The sequence below is a fragment of the Terrapene carolina genome, unplaced genomic scaffold (genome assembly GCF_002925995.2).
Source record: "Terrapene carolina triunguis isolate 2854851 unplaced genomic scaffold, T_m_triunguis-2.0 Scaffold68, whole genome shotgun sequence".
NCBI lineage: Eukaryota > Metazoa > Chordata > Testudines > Emydidae > Terrapene > Terrapene triunguis.
In genome coordinates, this window is record NW_020664419.1 from 79224033 (window position 1) to 79245901 (window position 21869).

Below are 21869 nucleotides of genomic sequence, written 5' to 3' on the forward strand. Positions count from 1 at the left end.
TATCTACATTAATGTTTTCATGGCTATAGATATTACAATTTCATATAACCTTATCTCAAATTATAAATATGACTAAAATTAAAGATAAAAAAGCAGCAAGTTTCAGCATTCATACTGATAATCTTGATTTTTTTGCCACCTAATATCTTAATTCAGAGCAGCAGGCAGTAATTATACTGTATTTAGCAGCAAATATGTCCCAAGAAGCTACAAGAGAGACCTCATAACATCATGGGAATTTAAAAAATGAAAGAAGGATAAATAAATGTTTGAATTACTTTAACCATAAATTATTCTCTACTATAAGGGCAATAAACTCAAACTAAATTTATTTAATTTTATTGCTATCAAAAGATTCCTAGTAAGTTCTGTTTCTACTAAAGAGATTCTGAATTAATACAGTGTGACCTCCTGCATGCTGCTCAGTCAGCTGGTCCACACGTCCTCAGTCCTCAGGATGGCCTGACAGTGTGTTAGCATACTTCCTTGGACATCTGAAAGTTATTGACACACACAACGATGGCACAGCTGCCATTGTCCCTTTGTGTATTTTTGTGTGCATTGTGCATCCACGGTGCTTTCTGCTCCTGTGCATTCACAGTGCCTCTTCTCTTTGTTATCCTACCTCCTCTCCCTGACTCCTCTGCTGGATGAGGTAACCAAGTGTCAGCAATCAGCCTGTGCTGTTCTTCCCTCCTCCCCTGCTTGATCTCAGACCCAGGGCTGGCTCCGATTGAAGGACCCGCCACCTAAGTGCCGCTGAAGAGGAACCGAGGCACTGAAGGACCCGCCGCCGAATTGCCGCCGCAGACCCGGATGTGCTGCCCCAATAACAGACGGATTGCCGCCCCTTTCTATTGGCCGCCCCAGGCGCCTGCTTCCTTCGCTGGTGCCGGCCCTGCTCAGATCACCACTTTGTTTGACACGAGTGGTTGGGAGTGAAGTAGGGTACGAATGATGCTTCTCTCCTCTTCCTTGGCCCCCAATTCTCATTTTTTAATTTCAGCCAGCGAGCAGCAATGAGTTCTGAGGTGCAACCTACTGCCAGGTACCTGGCAACCCAATGAGCTCAGCTGGGCCCAATAAACGCTCTCTAAGTGACTGTGCTCCCCAATTGGTCAGAAGAGCCAACAGATCATCATTTAAACCCTGTAGCAACAGCAGCACACTGGCTGTTCTATGTATTCCACGTTTATATCTGTACTAGGCCTGCTTCCTGGCTGGCCCTTGTTCTGATTCTTGCTAATTCTGCTCCAGCCCTAGTCCCTGCCTATGTCTGAACTCCTGGCTCTGACCACTGCTTTGCCTCCTGGCCATACCTTTGGCTCTTCCTTTTGGTGCTGTTCTGACCACTAAGATAGACTACTGGCTCCAACCACTAGGTTGTACTATCTATACCTCCGGTGACACCCACTTTGTTCTGATGCACTAAAGCTGTTGCATTTTTGTGGGTATTGGTTCCTTTGTAAAGGATGGGATTAGGATTAACAGTGGATTTTTAGCCTCTGAGATTATGGAAAGTGCCATATTCATTCACAAACTTTATATGCACTATACTCACTGAAAAATGTTTACTGAATTATTCATTGAGGCTTTTACATATTCTGTGATCCACTGTTCAACCATTTACCTATAACAAGCCTGATCCTCAAGTATCAGACTCCAAAGAGTTGAGGATGCTCAGTACCGCACAAGCTTGGGCCTATATACTGTAAATAGAGATATGAATAACTGACTCTTATGTACGCATTGAATTAGAAAACTAAAACTACAGGATAGCTCCGGAGAGGCAATTCAGCTTCAACAAGAGAAAAGTATTATTTAGAAGCAATATTCTGTAAACAGATCACTACTAATAGTGAGGATTACTGACTTGCTTAAATTTAGATACGTGCTTAAGTTCCTTGCTGAACCAAGGATGGATCAAAGCTTTAATGCACTCAAACAGCTTGTTTTCTTTTTTCATCACTACTGTGTATTGAACAGATGTTTTTATTTTCATATTTGCACAGCTCTAATTAAAATCATCTAATTGGAATAATGTTTTGTAATGAGTTGTCAAAAGATAAGGTCTATTACAATATGCACAATTAATAATATTTTAGTTAATGGTGTTAAGTAGTCACTGAGTATCTAAACAAGGATTTCTAAATATTCTGCTCTGGAGATATTATCAGCCTTCTCCCCACTAATTATATTATAAAGTATACTTTTATTTCTAAACACGTATTACTCGTATACATATTTTTGGAATACCATGGAAGTTTTTTTTGTTCTACTTGCAATCATATGTATGCGAATTGTTAGCGTTTTAAATAGACATTAATAGCATACCTGTTATTTCTTTTTTGACTATTTCAGAAAGCGTTCTTGCTTTCAGTATTACTAGCATAAGGAAGGTTTTGAACTATTCCCAGTAGATTTGGGTAAACACTTTAGGTTTAAAAATAATTCCACATAAACATATACGACTGTCTGAGAATCAGGAACTAAGGCTATGTCTACAGCAATTAAACACTCAGCTGACTCAGGCTCTGGAGCTGTAAAATTGCAGTGTAGATGCTTGGGTTTGGGTTGGAGCTCGATCTTTGGGACCCTGTGAGGGGAAGGGTCCCAGAGCCCAGGCTCCAGCCTGAGCCTGAATGTGACACTGCAATTTTTAGGCCCGCAAGCCCAAGTCAGCTGAACTGGGCCAGCTGTGGGTCTTTTATTCCAGTGGAGATGTACCCTAAATCCATACCTAGGCTTTGGGTCTATCTTGCAAGGTGCTAAGTACCTTGACTTTAATGGGAATCTCACAGAACTTGGCCTTTTGTAGATATCTTTCTTTCTTTCTTGTGATATGAAATGCTATGAAAATGGATCTTCTGGCAGTAGAGCATTTCCACACATGTAGTGCTGTTCCACTGGATATTTCACAAAGCTTTCTTATCTGTTCCCTGCTATTCTGTTATGATTTTTGGTCAATCTCTTAAAGGAAGTTGAAATCAGTGGAGATGAGTAATGCTGAGAATGGGATGATCAGCCTGCGGCAACAGAGCAGTATCTAACAAATTATGTTCTTTTAAAACAAAAGTGCAAGAAACAAGCAAAAAATTTAAATGTAAACACCAGTTTTCTCTGCAGCAGCTTTGCCTGCAAGTAATCCCGACTCAATGTCAGACAAATAGAAAAAAAATCATAGCTAGATTACACATTTACTAGGAATTTTTGAGGTGCTGGGAGATAGTGACATTGATCTTTGTGGTTTATCTGTTAATAAAATTGTGAAGCTGGCTGCTAACATGTCAAAAAATCTTTCAGATACAACCCATACTGTTTCAGCTGAGATGTTGGTAGTGTCATATGCTCTACCACAGACTACTTGTGTGACATTAGACAAATCACTTAATCTCTCTGAGCCTCAGTTTCCAATCTGTAAAATAGGGTAAATAATAGTTCCTTTCTTCTATCACATAGCTCTATGGGACTCTGGTTTCAGTTTGGACCTCTAAGCTATACTGTAACACAGATTAATGATAATTGCTGCATCTTCAAAATGGCTTACCACATATTGATGGAAAAGCATGGTAAGTCATTTCCCAGAATACATGGTAATATGTGCAGTGTCATAAAGCATGATCAAGTCCTTAGTCTTTAGCCATATTTTTTGAGGGAAAATGGTCGTCTGGGATACTAATGTCTCTTTTGCTTACCCATGGCCATTTTTAAAGACCTTTCTACAGCATGCTTGTGTGAGTGGGGAAGAATCTCTCACATCTACCTGTACAACATTTGGATCCAATTTCCTCTGCAAATGTAAATCAGTGCCACTCATTGTGTCAGCCAGAGAGGCTCTACAATGATTGAAATAATTTGCTCTCTCCTCTAAAGAGCTAAACTACCTCCACTTTGCTCCTAGCCCTGCCAGCTGTGACGGACCATGGCTGGCAATCAGACTTGTTCACCATGTGCTGCTAGTGTATGAGAGTACCATTCTCAGTACTTCTAAACAGTACTTCCAAAATCAGTGGAACAGATGTTAAAAAGAATTCTTCTAGGAGGTCATTTGGGAGTTGAGCAATATAAACAGCAACTGTGAGAGGAAGGCCATTTTAGCCAGTAATATTCAGATGGATAAAAACACCATGCATCCAAATGTGACCTGTCACAAATACTGAAATTCATTCCACCCTCCCATCCCCCTCAAAAAACAAACAAAAAACCCACTCATTGAATACCAGATCACTTACGACAATGTCAAGGGACAGTCTTGTTCACATAAAATGAAATGAGCATTTATTCACGGAAGATAATGAGACATTTTTAAGTAGTCCACACTTTGGACACCAAAAACTAAAACTGCAGGTAGCCACGTGAAACCCATCTTAGCAAGATATGAAGGGAAAAAGCAGTCAATACATTATAATTAATAAATGAAGAATTTTAAAAGGTTTCTCTGAGAGTTCAGAATTGAAATTCATGATTATTGCCCAAGACTCCATAAGTAAATGGCTAGGCCAAGAAAAAAAAAATTCACAAAAGGAGATACTGAGATGGTTGATCCTTACATCTGTGTCTTGGAACATTATAGAGACATCATTACAAGAGAATGTGGCTCACCTAGGGTATGTCTACACGGCATTTAAAAACCCGCAGCTGGCTAGTGCTGACTCAAGCTCTCAGTGCTCGAGCTGCAGGGTCCCAGAGCTCCGGCTGTGGTACAAGCCTGCAAGGCTACACTGCTCTTAAACAGCCCTGCGGCCCAAGCCCCAAGAGCCTGGGAGTCAGCTGGCAATGGCTAGCCATAGGTGTCTAATTGTAGTGTAGACATACCTCTATTCAAATGCTGATTAACAAGTGACTTGCTGTAAATCCAGAGTACTTTGTTCAGTGTGCTGACTAATGCACATAAGACTTTACATGTGGGCTTAGTCTCATTTAGGTTTCTGTTAGACTACGATTTAAAGGTATATCAATCTAACTAACACCTTCTACAGCTCTAGTGCAGACAAGGCAAGATGTACTTTAGTTATATGGTAAGTGGTCAAAATAAAGCTCAAAAGGGACTCTAGAGTTTTAGAAGGTGTTACTTAGATCAAGCTATCTTTCACAATCTAACAACACACCTTTAAATCATAGTCTAAACGGAGCCCCTTTACACCACTCTGCCAATATTAGAAAGTCTTAAAGTGGGCATAAATGTAATTTACATTTTAAGGGACTCTTACACTACCAGAGTAGTGTAAGGGGGGCTCAGTGTAAATGAGCTCCTATCACTCTAACAAAACCAAAGTTGAAAATAAAAGAATAAGGGGTTCAAATAAAATCAAGCAGACAAAACGAAAAGCTATGTTATGGCAGTTTCCAAAAGTGGGACTTTGTTCATTTACAGAATCACTCTGCTAGTGTTTGGAAACCAGCAATTATGTGCTATGAAACACACAAATATGAAACATTCATATTCAAAACTCTGATGTCACATGGCATTTTATACAAAATGTTTCCAATCATTCCTTTCAGCACAAAGGACTGTGAGTAACTCCAGACTGAGGGGAACACTCCAGAGTGACAGCTTGGTGTTTCATAGAAGCATAACTCATGAACGGGAGCTGTACTTCCTTTTCCAGGCTAAAGTTTAATCATCAAAGTAATTCTTGATGGAGTTAGACCATGGCAGAATTTGTCTGAATAAGATGGGGAAAAAAATCACAGCTCTCATCTTCACTCAGTCATATGCTGAACTTCATACCATTTTTCTGTTTGTTTGTATGTAACATGATAACTTTGAATCAATTTCAAAGAATGTTCTAGACATCAATGGGCATAAGCCTATTGATTATGGTGAAAATTGGAAAACCAGAAAAGCTTGATTCAGAGGAAAATCAGGGCCTCCACAGCGCCTGGGTCTGCAGGCAAAGGAATCCGTGGGGGGCTGTCTTCTGCTGCCTACACATATCAGAGGCAGCTTCTTAACTTTCTGCGTAGGGAGGCTGTCTGTAGCCTGGAGTCTAACAGAAATAAAAGAGCCTTAAAGGGGGGGGAGGGATTTTAGAGGGAATGGAGGACTCAGGAAGGCAGGGGAATATAAAGGAAGTGAGGATCCAGAAGGGATTGGGTGGGGAGGTGGCAAAGTGGGCTCCTAGAAGACAGAGGCGGATGTATGCCTTTGCAAAAGGACAAAGCAGCTCTGAGTGCCGGGGCTGGGGGAGCTTGATAGCCCAAAACAGCCAGAGAGCTTTACATTCTGGCACTCGCCGCCCCATCCAGGCACTCCCCTGTTATGTCCCTATGCTGGATAGAGAAGAGGAAAAAAGTGGCATAGCAGTTTAGTCCACTCTTGTGCTGGGGCTGTTCCCTGCAGGCTATTTCTGTTCCCCTTAAAACCTCTCTACTCTGTCAGAATGGTGTAAAGGAGCCCTACCAGGGAACAAAATATACTCCTAAAATGAATTAATCTGTGTGTATTATATATTATCATTATTGTTTATTTGTATTATGATAGTGCCTAGAGGCCAACCAAGATCAGGGCCCCATTGTACTAAGCACGCACTGTACAGTCAGAGTAATAGTCCCTGCTCAAAACAGCTTGCAATCTTCAGAGACAAGACAGACAAAGGGCAGGGGAAAGGGAGTAAACATATAACCAGAATTAACAGTGATGTTTTGCAAACAGAATGTTTGTTCCACAATTTCTTTTTGAAAAATTCTTAGGGAAGGGTTTTGTTGGGAGGAGATTAGCTAAATGGAAAGATAAAGGAAGGGTGGGGGGACATAGCAGATAGGGATCTAATGCAGATAGGGGAAAGAAAAGAGAAAGGGGACCTGAGCGCTGTAACAGATCCATCTCCACGATGGATTGGGCACAGAGGCAGATACATAAATACACACTGACCAATAGGTTACATACTTCCCACTATTGAAGTGTTCTACATAGCAAAAAGGGTGGCTAAATGTCATGTTAAAGTTATTTTGACTGTCTATTCTAACAAGAATGGTGAAGTTCTGACCATAATCCCTTTTCTTCTGCAGTAGGATGAGAGCAGCGCTGATACCATATACACTGAGATTGTGTAAATGGTTCTGATTTAACTCCAAACAACTCCTCCTCTGAGTCCCCATGAACTCTATTCAAGATGAACTAGCACAAGAACATTACCATTCAATGTTCTGGGTCCATCTGTTGGCAATATCATGATGAAAACAGATTTTTAAATGCTATTTTCAATGAACTATCACACAACAACTTGTTCCAACAGTATTTCCAGTGCCTGTCTGCCTGTGTCCTACTAGAAAAAACAACTAAGAGGGAAGAAGGTACTTCAATAGTACTGTGATGTAGAGGGGGAGAGATAGAGAAAGAAATAGAGCCTACAGAAATAGAAAAATGGGGAGACAATTGGGAAAAGGCAAAAAAGGACAAGAAGATAATATTCTAGACATAGTACAATCTGGATTCAGGCCAGAACATGGAACTGAAACTGCGATAGTGGCACTAATAGATGACCTCCAGCTGTCAATGGATGGAGGACAGACATCCATTCTCATCCTTCTGGACCTATCTGCAGCATTTGACACTGTCAGCCAGGAGATACTGCTTCTCATGTGAGAGGTGGCAATGGTGCAGGGTAATGTGTTAAAATGGTTTGAGTCATTCCTAGAGGCATGCACTCAATGAGTACTGATGAGAAACTGAACCTCTACCACTAGATCCTCACCATGGAGTCCCACAAGGATCAATTATCTCTCTAGTTCTTTTCAACATCTATGTGCAGCCAGGAGCGAAGCCAGGGTTTTTGCTGCCCTAGGCGGCAGCACTCCTCCACAGTAATCGGCGGCAGCTCCTCCTCTGAAGCTGCGTTCTCGGCGGCGGGGGTCCTTCCGCTCCGGGTCTTCGGGGCACTTCGGCGGTGGGTCCCGGAGCAAGTGAAGGACCCGCCGACGAATTTCCGATGACGACCCGGAGCCGAAGAAGCCCCTCGCTGCCGAAATTCCGCAGAGGGCAGCGAAATGCCGCCCCCCACATCCTGCCACCCTAGGCGACCGCCTAGGGTCGCCCAGTGGAAGCGCCAGCCTTGTGTGCAGCCACTAGGTGAATTGGTAGGACAACTGAAGTGGCAGCAATATGCAGATGACACACAGCTCTACCTATCTTTCATCACATACAACCACACCACTACCACCAAGATGGACCAATGTTTGGATGGCATCAACTCATGCATGAAGAGCAGCTGGCTGAAGCTGAACCCAAGCAAGAAAAAAGGTGATGCTGGCGGATAGAGGAAAACATGTTGCAAAGTCTGCAGCTGTTGTACAATCTCCTTTGGTTGAAGGTACCAAGTCACAATTGATCAGTTCAGTCCATAGTTTAAGAATAATCTTGGATTCCTTGCTGATGCTAAACTCTTATCTCACATAGCAGCAGTTGGTTAGGAGACTCAGTTTCATCCTGGTGGATGATGACCTGGACTCAGTTATTCATGTCTGTGTCATCTCTCAGATGGACTATAGCAATGTGATGATATACCTTGGCATGAAGTCTTCAGCCTCTCTGCTCTCTCCACAAGTTTCCCATGGACTACTGAATCAAGTTCAAAGTCTAGGTCCTTATTTTCATGGCACTGCACTGCCTGGGCCCAGGTTAGCTAATAGACCACCTAAAGCTCTGAGATGAAGACTGTACTCAACAACTTTGCTGTCTGGCACAACAGAATTCTCTACAATAAGGGCAAAGCTCATTCATGTGGGAGACAGAATTTGGGGGGGGGAGGGAGGAGTTGATCCCAGCCTGTGGAGTGAATTCTCCAGAAACTAAAAGATTATCACAAACCTCATCACCTTCTACTCAAAATAGAAGACATTTCTTTGACCTTGCCTTCTGTAACAGACACATAGCAACATGTGTCTTAAAAAAAATTAAAACAACCAAAGCAAGACACACCACTGCACATGCTTTTCTTCCTGAAGAAAGGATGAGAGAACAAACAAACAACTTGTGACATATGTTAGTCACGTTGCTTAATGCCCTACTGGAAGATGTTTAGGTACTGTAGTGATAAGCAGGTATAAGACCCTTTCATCTATTCTATACACAGAATTAGAAATATGTGGAAAAGTTTAAAGTTATGTAGACTCAACAATACTATAAGAGAAAGTAAAATAAATAATGTACAAAAAGTTATGGAATCAAGAGGACAGAAATATAGTGAGGGAAAGAGGCCTGGAAAAAGGATGAAAAGAGAACAAAAACTTGGAGGAAAACGAATGGCAGCCAAATATAGCGCTAGCATTAAACAAAGATTTTATTTGTCATTAATTCTATAACAAGAAATAGTTGTATAATTATTTTAACACATTGTACATCTCTCTGACCATCATACCAGAGGTTTTAATTTCACCATGTATAACCAAGATCTTTTTCTGGGTTCAGAAAATGTTTTGGAGCTCTCTGTTTCTCCATTTTTTAATTATCTACATTTATATATTCAAAAGATCCTTATTAGAGACAGAGTACATGCATACATACATGTGCACGCACACACAGTCAACTGTTCACAGAATCAGAAACAATTAACAAGAGAGTTTATTCTGATGACCTACCTGAGGGCGTATAACTTTTACTATATTTTTAAGTGCAGTGTCTGGTGATGGAGGAGAGCAGTCAGGTGTTGGGCCTGTAGAGCTGTTTCTATGGTTACCAGTTCCTGGTGCAGTAATTGCTACCTGAGGTGCATTATCTGTGAATAAAAATAGCATTTTGATGAACCTACTCTGATACTACTATTCTAGTTCAGTATATGTCTTTTAAAATCAGAAAATACTTTTGAAAACAGAGCAATATTTCAACTTTGAAAAATTAACATTGTTGAGCACAGACAGTGAGGAAAATACTGCATATTTATCCTATATTTTTAGTACATGTTTTATTTCCATTTAAGCTGGTGTATATCACCCCCTATGGTAGCTAAATATTAGTGCACACAAAATGAAAAAATATTGTTTAATTCATTTTTCTGAATTACCCATTACAGTTCCTAATACTGCTTTTATAATCAGAATAATCTAAGGCTAAATATCAACTGCAGGTCATATTGCTTTTTGTTCAGCTTTGCTGTAATAAGGCCATCAAGGCACCAATTCAGTGAAGTACTTAAACATGTGCCTAATTTAAAGCATTTGTGCAGTCCCACAGGAGTCAGTGTAACTACTCACATGCTTTAAATTAGGCACATGTTTAAGTGCTATGTTGGACTGAGGCCCATATGCTCCTGTGGGTTAGGGAATATTAATGTTACAGACTCACCACTGAAAATACACACATCGAAGTATGAATCCTGTTAAGAGGAGTAGGGGAGAGATGTAATAACACATTTCTAGGAAGATAAATACATATAGGGCCTGATTCTTAATTGCACTAAAACACCTTTACCTTGCTCTGGCAGTGTATAGAAGCCTTAAAGTGAGTGTAAACGTAATTTACCCCTACTTAAAATCTGCTTTACAGGGCCAGAGCAGTGAAAAGCAATCTTCAGGCCTACAGTATATGTAAAATCTGTGCAGTGTCTAGGGTCTGATTCTTCACTTCCAATAAAGTCAGTTTATACCACTGTAGTCATGCAAGGGGCATGAGCAAAAATATATAGTATAGTATAGTGAGCAAAAATATAGCATTCCACTTTAAATCTTCTTCATGCTGCCAGAGCAGCATAAATTGGAAGTAGTGTAGATAAGAATCAGGCCCTTTTGTGTTTATTGGAATACCTTATATTCTTAGATACTAAATTCTACAAACAATGTATTTCAATTATACAAGCACCCTGAAAAAACCCAACAGCTCAACATTTCAGACCCTCTGTCCTTTCTCAGGGGAATAAAGCATCAGATATGTAGCTGTTTCTTATAAACAATGTCCTTACTGTAAACAGCTTTTTATTTTCACTGTATGACCAATCATCAGATGACCAATAATAATGTACCACATGGGTTTTCTCCATCAGAGAGAGAGAGAGAATCATTACCAATTCAACTGTAGCAAAGGGATTTTCAAGTTTAAGTATATGGTATGCAGTTTAATTAATAATAAAAAGCCTTGAATTAATTTTCTTTTGTAATATAAATTATTGCATAATTATAATGCTCTAATTTCCTTTCCCTTTCTGTTTGCTGAGAATAGGACCAAAGAAAATATTTGAAGGTTGTATTTTTTAAGAAAGCCCTAACTGTAAATACATTCAAACTAATATAAATTTCAGTGCAGCAATTCATGACAAAAGGAAGCAATTTACCCTTGAAACAGTAGGGCCAGACTCTGCTGCATCCAGTGGAAAGTGGCCTGGCAGCCGGAGAGTAAACTGACAGTGAGCCCGTTATTGGTCTCTGATTCTCTGCCAGTTCCAGAAAAAGTTATAGTAGTCTGGGGACTGTTCTAGCACACACCAGCTGCTAATGGTCCCCAAGCGTGCATTCCAGTAACCTCCAGTGGATAATCCATGCTCCAGCCATGTTCTGTCCCTTTCCCTAACACACTAGCTGTCATAGGTAGTGTGTCATAGAAGCCATTTCTGACTCAGTGCCCACTATGAACTCCCCCATGTTAGGGGCTTGTGGTAATTTTTTGCTCCCTTTGTGACACATGAGCAGAACAAAGGAAGAGAAGCACAGCTGAGAATATGCCCCATAAGATATTTTCTTACATTAAAAATAATAACCAAAATTATTAAAAAACAATTCTAAAACAAGAGCATATATAAACATAGGCCCAGATAGATCAAAGAAACTAATTTATTTATTTTTTTGCTGATTTACATCCCAGGCAGTCCTATTAATTTCACTGAGTTGTTGCACAGGGGTGCATGTCAGCACAGAATTTAGCCATATGGTGTGATTCAGAGATTAAGAAGAGAAAGGACCATTATGATCTAATCTGACCTTCTCCATAACACATACCATTGAATCTCACCCTCTAATTTCTGCATCGAGTCCATAACTTCTGTTTGATATAGCATTCTTTTAGAAAGCTTCAGCATCTGACCACCTGATCTAGTTATGTCTTTTTCTGATACATTAAAGCGCCATCTATTCTCAGAAATCTCTTGCCCACTTAAGTACTTGTAAACCATAACCAAATAACCTCTTAACCTTCTCTTGGACAAAAACAAATAGATTGAGCTTCTTAAGTCTCTCACTATGAGGCACATTTTCCATGTCTCAGATTATTCTTGCAACTTTTTTTTGAACCCTTTCCAATTTTTCTACATCCTTTCTGAAGTGTGGATACCAGAACTGGACATGGTATTCCAGTAATGGTCTCATTAATGCCATGTATAGGGGTAATGCTTCTTTCCTACTCCTACTTGATATTCCTCTGCTTATGTACCAAAGGATTACATTTGCTCTCTAAACTACAGAATTACACTGGGGGCTCATATTCAATTGGTTACCTACCATTATCCCTAAATCCTTTTCAGTGTCACTGCATTCCAGGATATTGTCTCCACTCAATTAATTATGACCTACATTCTTTGCTCCTACATATACAACTTGCACTTGGCTGTGGTAAAAAGCATGTTGTTCAAATAAACCCACTTTACCAGCCAGTCCAGATCTATATGTATAACTGAGCTCTCTCCATCATTATGTGGGAATTTTTCCAGCAATTATTTCATATTTTCTTCCAGATCATTGATACAAATATTGAACAGGACCAAGAACAAATCCCTGTGGGACCCAATTAGAAACTCTCCCACAGGATGATTATTCCACTTTTACAATTACTTTGAGATCTGTCAGTTAACCAGTATTTAATCCACTTACTCTGGATTACCTTGCTTTTTGAATAGTGCTTTTTTAAAAGCAGAATGTCAGGAAGGACTAAGTCAAATGCCTCTGTGACCCTAAGTGTTACAGAAGTGTAAGTGTATTATGGCAACACAGTTACCTTATAACCTCAGTTTGTTCTATGTAATAGCAGAAAGGTGAGGACACTAATCTTCTCTGCTCCCTAGTTCACAGTTTTGAGACATAATTAATATGGTCATCCAGATATCTTGTTCATGTAAAAAAATTGTTTAGTTCTCAGTATACACTAACATGTCTCTAACAAAGTAAACATACAAGAATTCATACCATAATTAATCTTTTCATAAGAAAATAAGGTTGGGAGTTAATTTCTTCAGCTGTACCTTTCATTTACACAATTGCAAGATAAATACCCAAAGCGATTCAAATCGTTGCAACATCCGTTCAAATACACCATGACCTTTAGGATAAAATAAAACTTGGATTATGTGGTGTATTTAATTAAATGCCCTTCTAATAGCATTTAATATTTAGCTGGATGTTTCTTTGGGAGCCAAAATGGATGCCTACAGTTGGGCTTCTATGTTCATATTAAGGTACCTAAATAAGTTGTGCTTGATTTTCAAAAGTACTGAGTACCCATCAGCTCTCATATTCTTGAGTAATTTAGGAGCTGAGATATAGGCGCTCAGTCTTTTGAAAATCTTGGCCACTATCTCCAAAGGTCTAACTGAAGATGGAACTTACTTATTATTACTACAATGATAAACAATATGAGAAATATTTCTGACCCTTTTCTAGAGTTTACAGGCTACCAGGAGATCAACAGGAAATAAAAGCCATGGGAGGGAATGGAGGTCTCATTCATACTAGTGGTGACTGCTTAGTGTTTACACCTACTAGGGTTGCTTATATCTAGGAAAATTTACATTTGTCCCCCAAAAATTATAAAAAGCAGAATGACAAAAATCAAAAATAGCTTGCCTTCTTTATTACAGCTGCAAACTATGTTGTTCTCCCCTTGCTATGTAAATGAACTGTTACACATGAAAAGAAAACATCAACACATTAATGGTTTAATTAGAATTATAAAGAAATCAGGCAAGTGGAAACGAGACCTTACAACTTCAATTAAAACATGAATTCACTGATGCCTGTGTCCTTTTATGTGCTACAATATTAGAAGAAAGAAAACTTATTGTATGAACAGTAGTACACAAAATATTAATGTAATTTATACAGAAGCAGTTTTTTATTTTCATCCCATTATTCATGTACTTGAGGGAACAACTGTACATTGAAAATCTCCTGACCCAGAAGGTCATTCTCATCTTTGCCAAGTATTTCAAGATAACTAAATGACAGATAGCATTGCACTCACTTAGTGCCTATTTATTATATTGTTAATTATTATTATTAAGTAGGCAACAAGTATGCCAGTACCAAGCAGAAAGCTAGGCCCTTTCTAAAACACAATGCTGCACTTGAGTATTCCTGAATATACTGTTCAAAAAAATGCCTAACCAATTCAGTAAATATTTGACAAACAACATTGCTAAAATCAGACACTCTCCACAGCTTTGTACTGATGTTTTTAAATATAGCATCTTGGGGCCAGATAAACTGGTGTGCTGTTTTGGTGACACAAATCAGATGTAAATATGGTTTAGCTGGTAGCAGGTTTCCAGCTGTTTTGTGTCACACTGTCTCTGGAGTTGTATAAAACAACTAGAGTATATTGGTGAATCTGGCCATATATGTTTTGTCTACATTTTAGATCGCATCTGAATTTTAGATTTAGAAATTACATATTCCTGATACTTAGCATGTTGCAGAACAAAGGCAGTCATAAGATTTTTTAAAAATTTAAAAAAAGAAAATAACCACACTAGCGCTGAAAAGATTTTATCACAAACTTTCTCCTTAATGATTTGCAACACAATTATCTGTACAGTGCTATAGGAATTGAGTACAAAAATTACCACTATTTTATGAAGTCATTGACAAAGCACAGTGAATGCTAAAATGAAACCACTCCCTTCAATAATGAAGGCTTCCATAGACATCAATGAATTGCACATTCAGCTACGAAGGGAAAATGAGTAAAATGATGACTTCAGTGCACCAGTGATTAAAAAGAACAGGATTCTGCACTCAAACAAAGCTATGCTTAAAAATCTGTTTTACCTGGAAAAAAAAAATTTGTGGGAGTCCCATAAAACATGGGCTTGATTTATCCCTTGGGATCCAGTAGGCAAGTCAGACTGCTGTTTCCAGCAATAGTAAACACCCTGGAATGGAGGCACAGTGGCCCAAGCCACTGAAGATGCTGGAGCCAGCAAGCACAGGCCCAAAATTGGGCAGAGCAGTTCCCAAACTGGTGGAAGTTTCACTGATTCAGTACCTCCTCCAGGCAGACTCCACTGGTGCGGGGCTTCAGACTTAAAAGCTGTCCTTCCTTAGCAGAACCCCATAGGTGAATACTCACCCCCCCCCCATCAATGCATAGCTATCCCCAGGGTACAAAACTCAGAATTAAAGACAGGGACAAATTACATATTTTAGGATCTAAAGACACCAGAAACATTACTCAAGAAAATGCAAAAAGAGCACATTGAAGACTCAGGCATAGCATCAGTGAGTAGCTAAACTTGATATGTGGGAAGAACAGGTTGCGCCAAACTATATGTATTTGTTCTCTTGAATTTCTTTTGTTTCCTATGTACTTAAACCTGAATTAGCATTGTTCCTAGTTGGATAGTAAATATATAGCTGCAACTGTTTTGTTGAAAGCACTTGTAGCTATAACCAGCTTGGTATTGGATCTGGTAGCTATTTTGAGATAGTGTTTGGAATTAATTACTAGTGAAGTGCATTCCAGTGGCAGCAGGGAGTCTGGTTAGTTGTTTCTGCATCATCTGTGAGAGTTTGGGTATGATGATTATCAACTTTTTATTTCCTCTCATCACCCACCTGCAAAAATAGACCTTGCAATTTTTTCAAATTTGCATAACCCTAGCAGTGCCAGACAACGGTCTGGAAAGACCTCTCTCATTAAGTACTAATAAGAGATGATTGTTCATTTACACTATTTCCTGAATAATCTTTTGGTACTCTGCCTTTGCAAGCAGTAGATGCCTAATAGAACTTTCCAAAACAATGCTACAGTTATTTATCCTATATTTGTTTTTTGTAACCTCAAAATTATGAGTGTTTCGCACTGGCCTTTGCATGTTTACATGGCATGTTTGCAGTGTCTACAACTGACATTTTATAACCTTGCACATTTTCCTTGTCTCTGTATTCTAGTTTTAGCTTTCTAGAAGGTGAATGAAGAGCACAGAATGTGGTTACAGATGCCAAAATGTTTGATTACGTCAGTAATTCATTAAAAAATAGAACATCCTATTGATATTGTATTGCAAAACGTCCCCCAAAGAGAACAATCTAGGATGTTACTGGGGACTGATTGTGCTCATATTTATGTTAATAGCAAAACTCCCCTTTCCTGCAGTGGGAACAGGACTGGGCCACTGAATTCTACCCTGTATATAGTATAATATTTTGCAAAGTGCATATATAGACAAACTTTGTTGTTCTGAAAGCATTGATGAGGTATGCTTTATTTGCAGTCCATTTCAGAACGCAACCAGAGATATGTCATCTGAGTCAGCCATCCTAATCTACTTTAGCAGAGTTGATAGTAGCCTCCAATGATTGCTCTTGGTAATCAGCAAACTTCAGCAGTCTTGAAAGTAAGAGTCTGAAGTATTCGCCTATATCCAGTCTGCTGTATAACTGCGCAATGTAGTTTCCAGACAACATTACATATGTACAACCTTCATTCTGTGTTAACAAGTATCAGTTACCGAATAAAACTCCTTCTAAAAACACTGCAATTATAAAATAACCAAACATTTGGAAGCTTGAAAGTTCTAAAATAAGGATGAAATTTAATAACAACTAAGCGTTTCAAAAGTCTGGTAACTATTGGTTAAGGTTGAGATATTCATGTTATAGTTAAGTGTCGGCTACCTTAATTCTGATTTTGACTTTACAACCTTAATATCATTATTTTAATATTTTTTGTAGAAGTATTCACAGTGAGGTTTTGTTTCATATTAAAAATGCATAAGGGGTCTTGTGGTACTTTGGTTAATTGTGCATTGGTATACTGGTTAAGTGTAAGGGGTTGTTGTACACGTACAGGGATAGCCACTGATACATGGTCAAAATTAACGTAATTTGTTGATTCTGTATTATGAATTTCATGGCAACATATAAGTTGACATATCAGGTCAAACTGGTGGTCCATCTAGCTCAGTATTCTCTCTCTGACATTGGCCAGGACAAGATGCTTCAGAGGAAGATGAAAGAAATACTGTTAGTTGTCGGCTTATGATATTAAAGCATGAGTGTTTATAGCAATGATAAAAAATATCTAATGTATCTGTGGATGTACACATTACCTATCTAAATACACAAGCTTTTTAAAATATCCAGAATTTTAAGTATTTTTATAATTAACATCCTAGTAAGATTTTCTCACAGGTTTTACAATTTTAATTCTGTTTTAACATTTTTTTCCTGGGAATTTCCTTAGTCTTTTTTCTTTTTTATAGATATGCCAAGAACAAAACAGTCCATGTAATGTATAACTTTCTGTACCAGGTTAGTAAATGTAAATTAAACAACATCATATACTAGCTAACATTGCTGTACTCTCGTCAAATTTATCTTCTGCTTGGTAGAACAGCAGCACAATTTCTTAAACTCTAGGTCTTCAGAATCTTTTAAGTCCTTCAACCCAGTGAAGTAAGCTCCAGATTTAAGGAATTCTGTAGGCTGTAGCAGTGGATTTTGTAAAGTTCAAAGCCAAACCAAGAAAGTTAAAAGACTAAAATCTAGAAGTGAACCTTGGAGACGTTTAAAAATTCTTCACATCAACTAGTGGAGCTTACAGTCTCCCACTGAGGTTGCAGACTATATGAAGTCTGCATAAAGCTCAGGGATTTTTAAGAGCTGCAAAAATCTACAGCAAATAATTTAAAAATTAACTTTCAAAACCTGCAAAATACTCAAAGGCATCATTTCCAGTGACAGAAAATTGAATCAAATGCAGAATTCTTAGATAAAAATAAATAAATAATAATACTAAAGAAAAGTTTGAGTTATATGACCTGATTCTTTAGTCTGTTAAGGCTGCTTTGCCAGCGGGGGGCCTGGTTCCTTGAAGCAAAGGGTATTTAAACCTGGTGGATCCAGGGAGCAGAGATTTCCCCATCATAGGTGAATCCTCCAGTGATGTAGAGCCACAGTGGCAGATCCTATCCACTCACCACATGTAGTTACCAGGATAGGGAGTGTTCCTGTCCCCCAAGACAGAGGAAGCATACGTATCCCCTCCAAACCTCTGGCCTTGCACAGTTTAGCCAGACTAGAGACATTAGCTTACAATGTTGCAAAAAATATTTTTTTTTACCAAAATGAAATGCCTCTGATTTTTTCAAACTGTCACATCTTATCATTTTGCCCAACGTTACCAAAAATTTCTCCTTTGCCAGAGGATCATACATCAGAAATTTCAGATAGACCACTTGAATTCTGTCAAAGTCACAGAGAATGGAAGGAGAAGATGGTCAAATCAAGCTTATAATGAAAAGCTAACTACAACCTTGACTATAAAGAAACTATTATTTCTCTTTAGGTGGTGAAATACCAGGTTTGGTCGAGACCTGCTGTGGGCATTGCGCTAGCTGCCCCTATTTTAGTGGGACTGGGAAGGAATTTTTCCCTTACCACCAGATTGGCTTAGGTGGAGTTGGGTTTTTTTCGCCTTCCCCACAGCAGGTTCAGGAAGGGCTTTGTTCATGCCTGGCATGGCATGAAGGGTGGTAGGCTGTATGTCACAACTCATTATAGAAGTGGGGCAGATGTCCAGTGCAACACTTTTCTTCAACATTACTAAATGGGTCTAAGGGTACATCTACACTTACCGGAGGGTCCGGCGGCAGGCAATCGATGTTCTGGGAACGATTTATCGTGTCTGGTTAAGACGCGATAAATCGATCCCAGATCGATCCCGGAAGTGCCCCGGATCGATCCCGGAAGTGCTCGCCGTCGACGCCGGTACTCCAGCTCGGCGAGCGGAGTACGTGGCATCGACGGGGGAGCCTTCCTGCCGCGTCTGGACCCGCGGTAAGTTCGGACTAAGGTACTTCGAATTCAGCTACGTTATTAACGTAGCTGAATTTGCGTACCTTAGTCCGAAGTGGGGGGGTAGTGTAGACCAGGCCTAAGACTAGCATATCAATTTAGTTAAGGTTTAGCCGGCTCTACATACAATTTTTCAACCAGGAGAACTATTCCAGCTAGGGAAGTGACTTCTTCTGAAAGAGTTATACCATTACATCATCTAGTGTGGGCACAATTGTACAGATAAAAAGGTGACATGCCACTATAGTTTATTTCCCTTCTTAATTAGGGTTGCCACCTTGGTGGTTTTTGACTGGTGTGGCTGGCTTTTTTTTTTATGGCATTGCCAGCTGCTGGTCCAAAGATGTTTTATGTGATGTTGTTTGTTTTGCACTGTTGCCAGGTATTATTTTGCTGTGCGGCTGGATGGCTGTGCGTGCAGTAATCTTGTAACTCTTGTTACAAGTGTCACAGCTGCTAGCGCACTGTGGCTCCCAGGCCAGCATCTGCGTCACTCTCTGCATGCACACACACACATACATCACTCAAAGCTCTTCCAATAAGTGGAGGGAAATGGTATGTGGATGAGAAAGGGAGGAGCAGGGTTTGCTTAGCTCCACTAGAATTATTTTATTACTGGCTGCTCTAGGTACCACCTCTCCGGAAGGGTGGGCTCCACTTCATGGGGTGATATGATGTACTATGTAAACTGGGGTGGACAAACTATGGCCCGCGCACCACACCTGGCCCACCAGCTCATTTAATCCGTCCCTCGAGCTGCAGCTGGGGAGTGGGGTCAGGTGCTGCTCCATGCGTTCCGTGGCTCCGTGCAGCTCCCAGAAGCAGTGGCATGTCCCCCCTCCAGCTCCTACATTTAGGGGCAGCCAGTGAGTTCCGTGCGCTGCCCCCGCACCAAGCGCCACCCCCGCAGCTCCCATTGGCCAGGAACTGCGGCCAATGGGAGCTGCAGGGGTGGCGCCTGTGGATGGAGCAGCCCGCAGAGCTGCCTGGCTGCACCTCTGCGTAGAAGCCGGAGGGGGGACATGCCGCTGCTTCCAGTAGCTGCTAGAGGTAAGCGCTGCCCAGAGCCTGCACCCCTGAGCCCCTCCCACGCCCCAACCCCCTGCCCCAGTCCTGATCCACCTCCCACTCACTGAACCCTCGATCCCAGCCTAGAGCACCCTCCTGCACCCCAAACCTCTCATCCCCTGCCCCCCCCCAGACCCCCCCCCCCCCCCCGGCCCCCCCCCCCCCCCCCCCCGCACCCCAACCCTCTGCCCCAGCCTGGAGCCTCCTACTGTACCCTGAATTCCTCATTTCTGGCCCTACCCCGAGCCCTCATCCCCCTTCCCATGCCCCAGCCCCATCCCTGATCCCCCTCCCACCCTCTGAACCCCTCGGTCCCAGCCTGGAACACCCCCCTACACCCCAAATGCCTCATCCCCAGCCCCACTCTACAGCCCACAACTCCAGCCAGAGACTTCAGCTCCCCGCCCCACACACCTCAACCCCCTGCCTGGAGCCCCCTCCCACACCTTTGATGCCTCATTTCTGACCCCACCTCAGAGCCTGCACCCCCAGCCAGAGCCCTCACCTCCTCCTGCACCCCAGCCCCAATTACATGAGCATTCATGGCCCACCCTAGAATTTCCATACCCAGATGTGGCTCTCGGGCCAAAAAGTTTGCCCACCCCAATATAAATGGTAGTACAGACTGGTGCAGAGTAAAGGGAATGATCTTTTTGAAGATCCTGAAAAACACATTTTCTCTGATGTGCTGTCAGAAGGGTTCTCCCACATTAGCACTATTTAGAGAGACATTCTGGGGAGAAAGGAGATGCTGATTAACTTGTTATTCGGTCTGAAGTTGCTAATGATTCCATCTAGTAAAAATATTCTGCATCTATAATAACGCAGTAGCATCCCCAGTGCTATCCCTTCTGCGTTATATTCCTTGTGCAATCAAAATTTCCACATGAGGTGGCCTCAGCCTGTATTTTTTGCACACCTAAGCCTACCACTGAAGTCAGTGGGAGTTTTGGGTGTGCAATAAATGCAAAAATCTGGTTCATGACTTTTTATTGCATAAAATGAAAGTGATAAAAATAAAAATGAAACGTAGGGAAAGAAGTGGAAGAAACAGAGTTTTCTGGTAGCAAACTGCACATTGCCATCAGGAATAGCAGATGCAGCAAGGGAGAGAGAAACCGAGAAAATGGAAGTAAACAAGATTTGTTATTATTGAACTTAAAATAAAATAGTTTTTTTTACAAGATATAACACTGATTTCCTTCACTGGGAACCAATGTACTTTTAAACCAAGTCACCAACACTAGACAAAACAAATAAATCTGTTCATTATGTACAGAACTGGTTCATTGCTGTAATTAGTAAATATTTTAACAAATATTTTGAATTTAACACCATAAAGCAAACTGTGCCAAGATTTTTGCCTTCTAAGTTACAGAAAAGTTGACTTTAGAGTTCTACTAACATGTCTTTTATGCTAATGTAAGAAGTCAGTTCCTGATATAACACAATGAAAATTCTTTCACTCTTAACTGCAAAATCTTGTGGCCCTTTGAGGCCAATCTCCTTTACAATTCAGACAAATCCTAAATTAACATTTTTAATTGTAGGCGTTTGGATAATGAAAAGATTGGTAATGAGATATGAAGCATTTCACCCTTAGGTTACTAGTTCAGAACTGACTCAGATCAGCAGGGAATGGAAGTTAACATTATTGATAGCTATATTAGTGAATTATGCTAAAACAATGAGGGCCTAATTGAGCTGCCATTACTCAGAGAACACTTACAATAAGGGATCTGTCTGAGTAAGAAGTTCAGAACTGGACTGTGACTGGCTCTAATACAACTGCGCAGGGAAGTAGCAGA

At 40.4% G+C, this 21869-nt stretch overlaps 1 protein-coding gene across 6 annotated transcripts in view; it reads right to left on the bottom strand.

The window, feature by feature from the left end:
* The window catches only part of ANKS1B (ankyrin repeat and sterile alpha motif domain containing 1B), a 730881-nt gene that overhangs the window by 411759 nt on the left and 297253 nt on the right, over positions 1 to 21869 (bottom strand). For all 6 annotated transcript variants that reach the window (XM_026648981.1, XM_026648980.1, XM_026648979.1 and 3 more), the window contains one exon: positions 9580 to 9716. In XM_026648981.1, coding sequence (XP_026504766.1) covers positions 9580 to 9716 — 137 coding nt within the window. The remainder of the gene's footprint in view (positions 1 to 9579; positions 9717 to 21869) is intronic.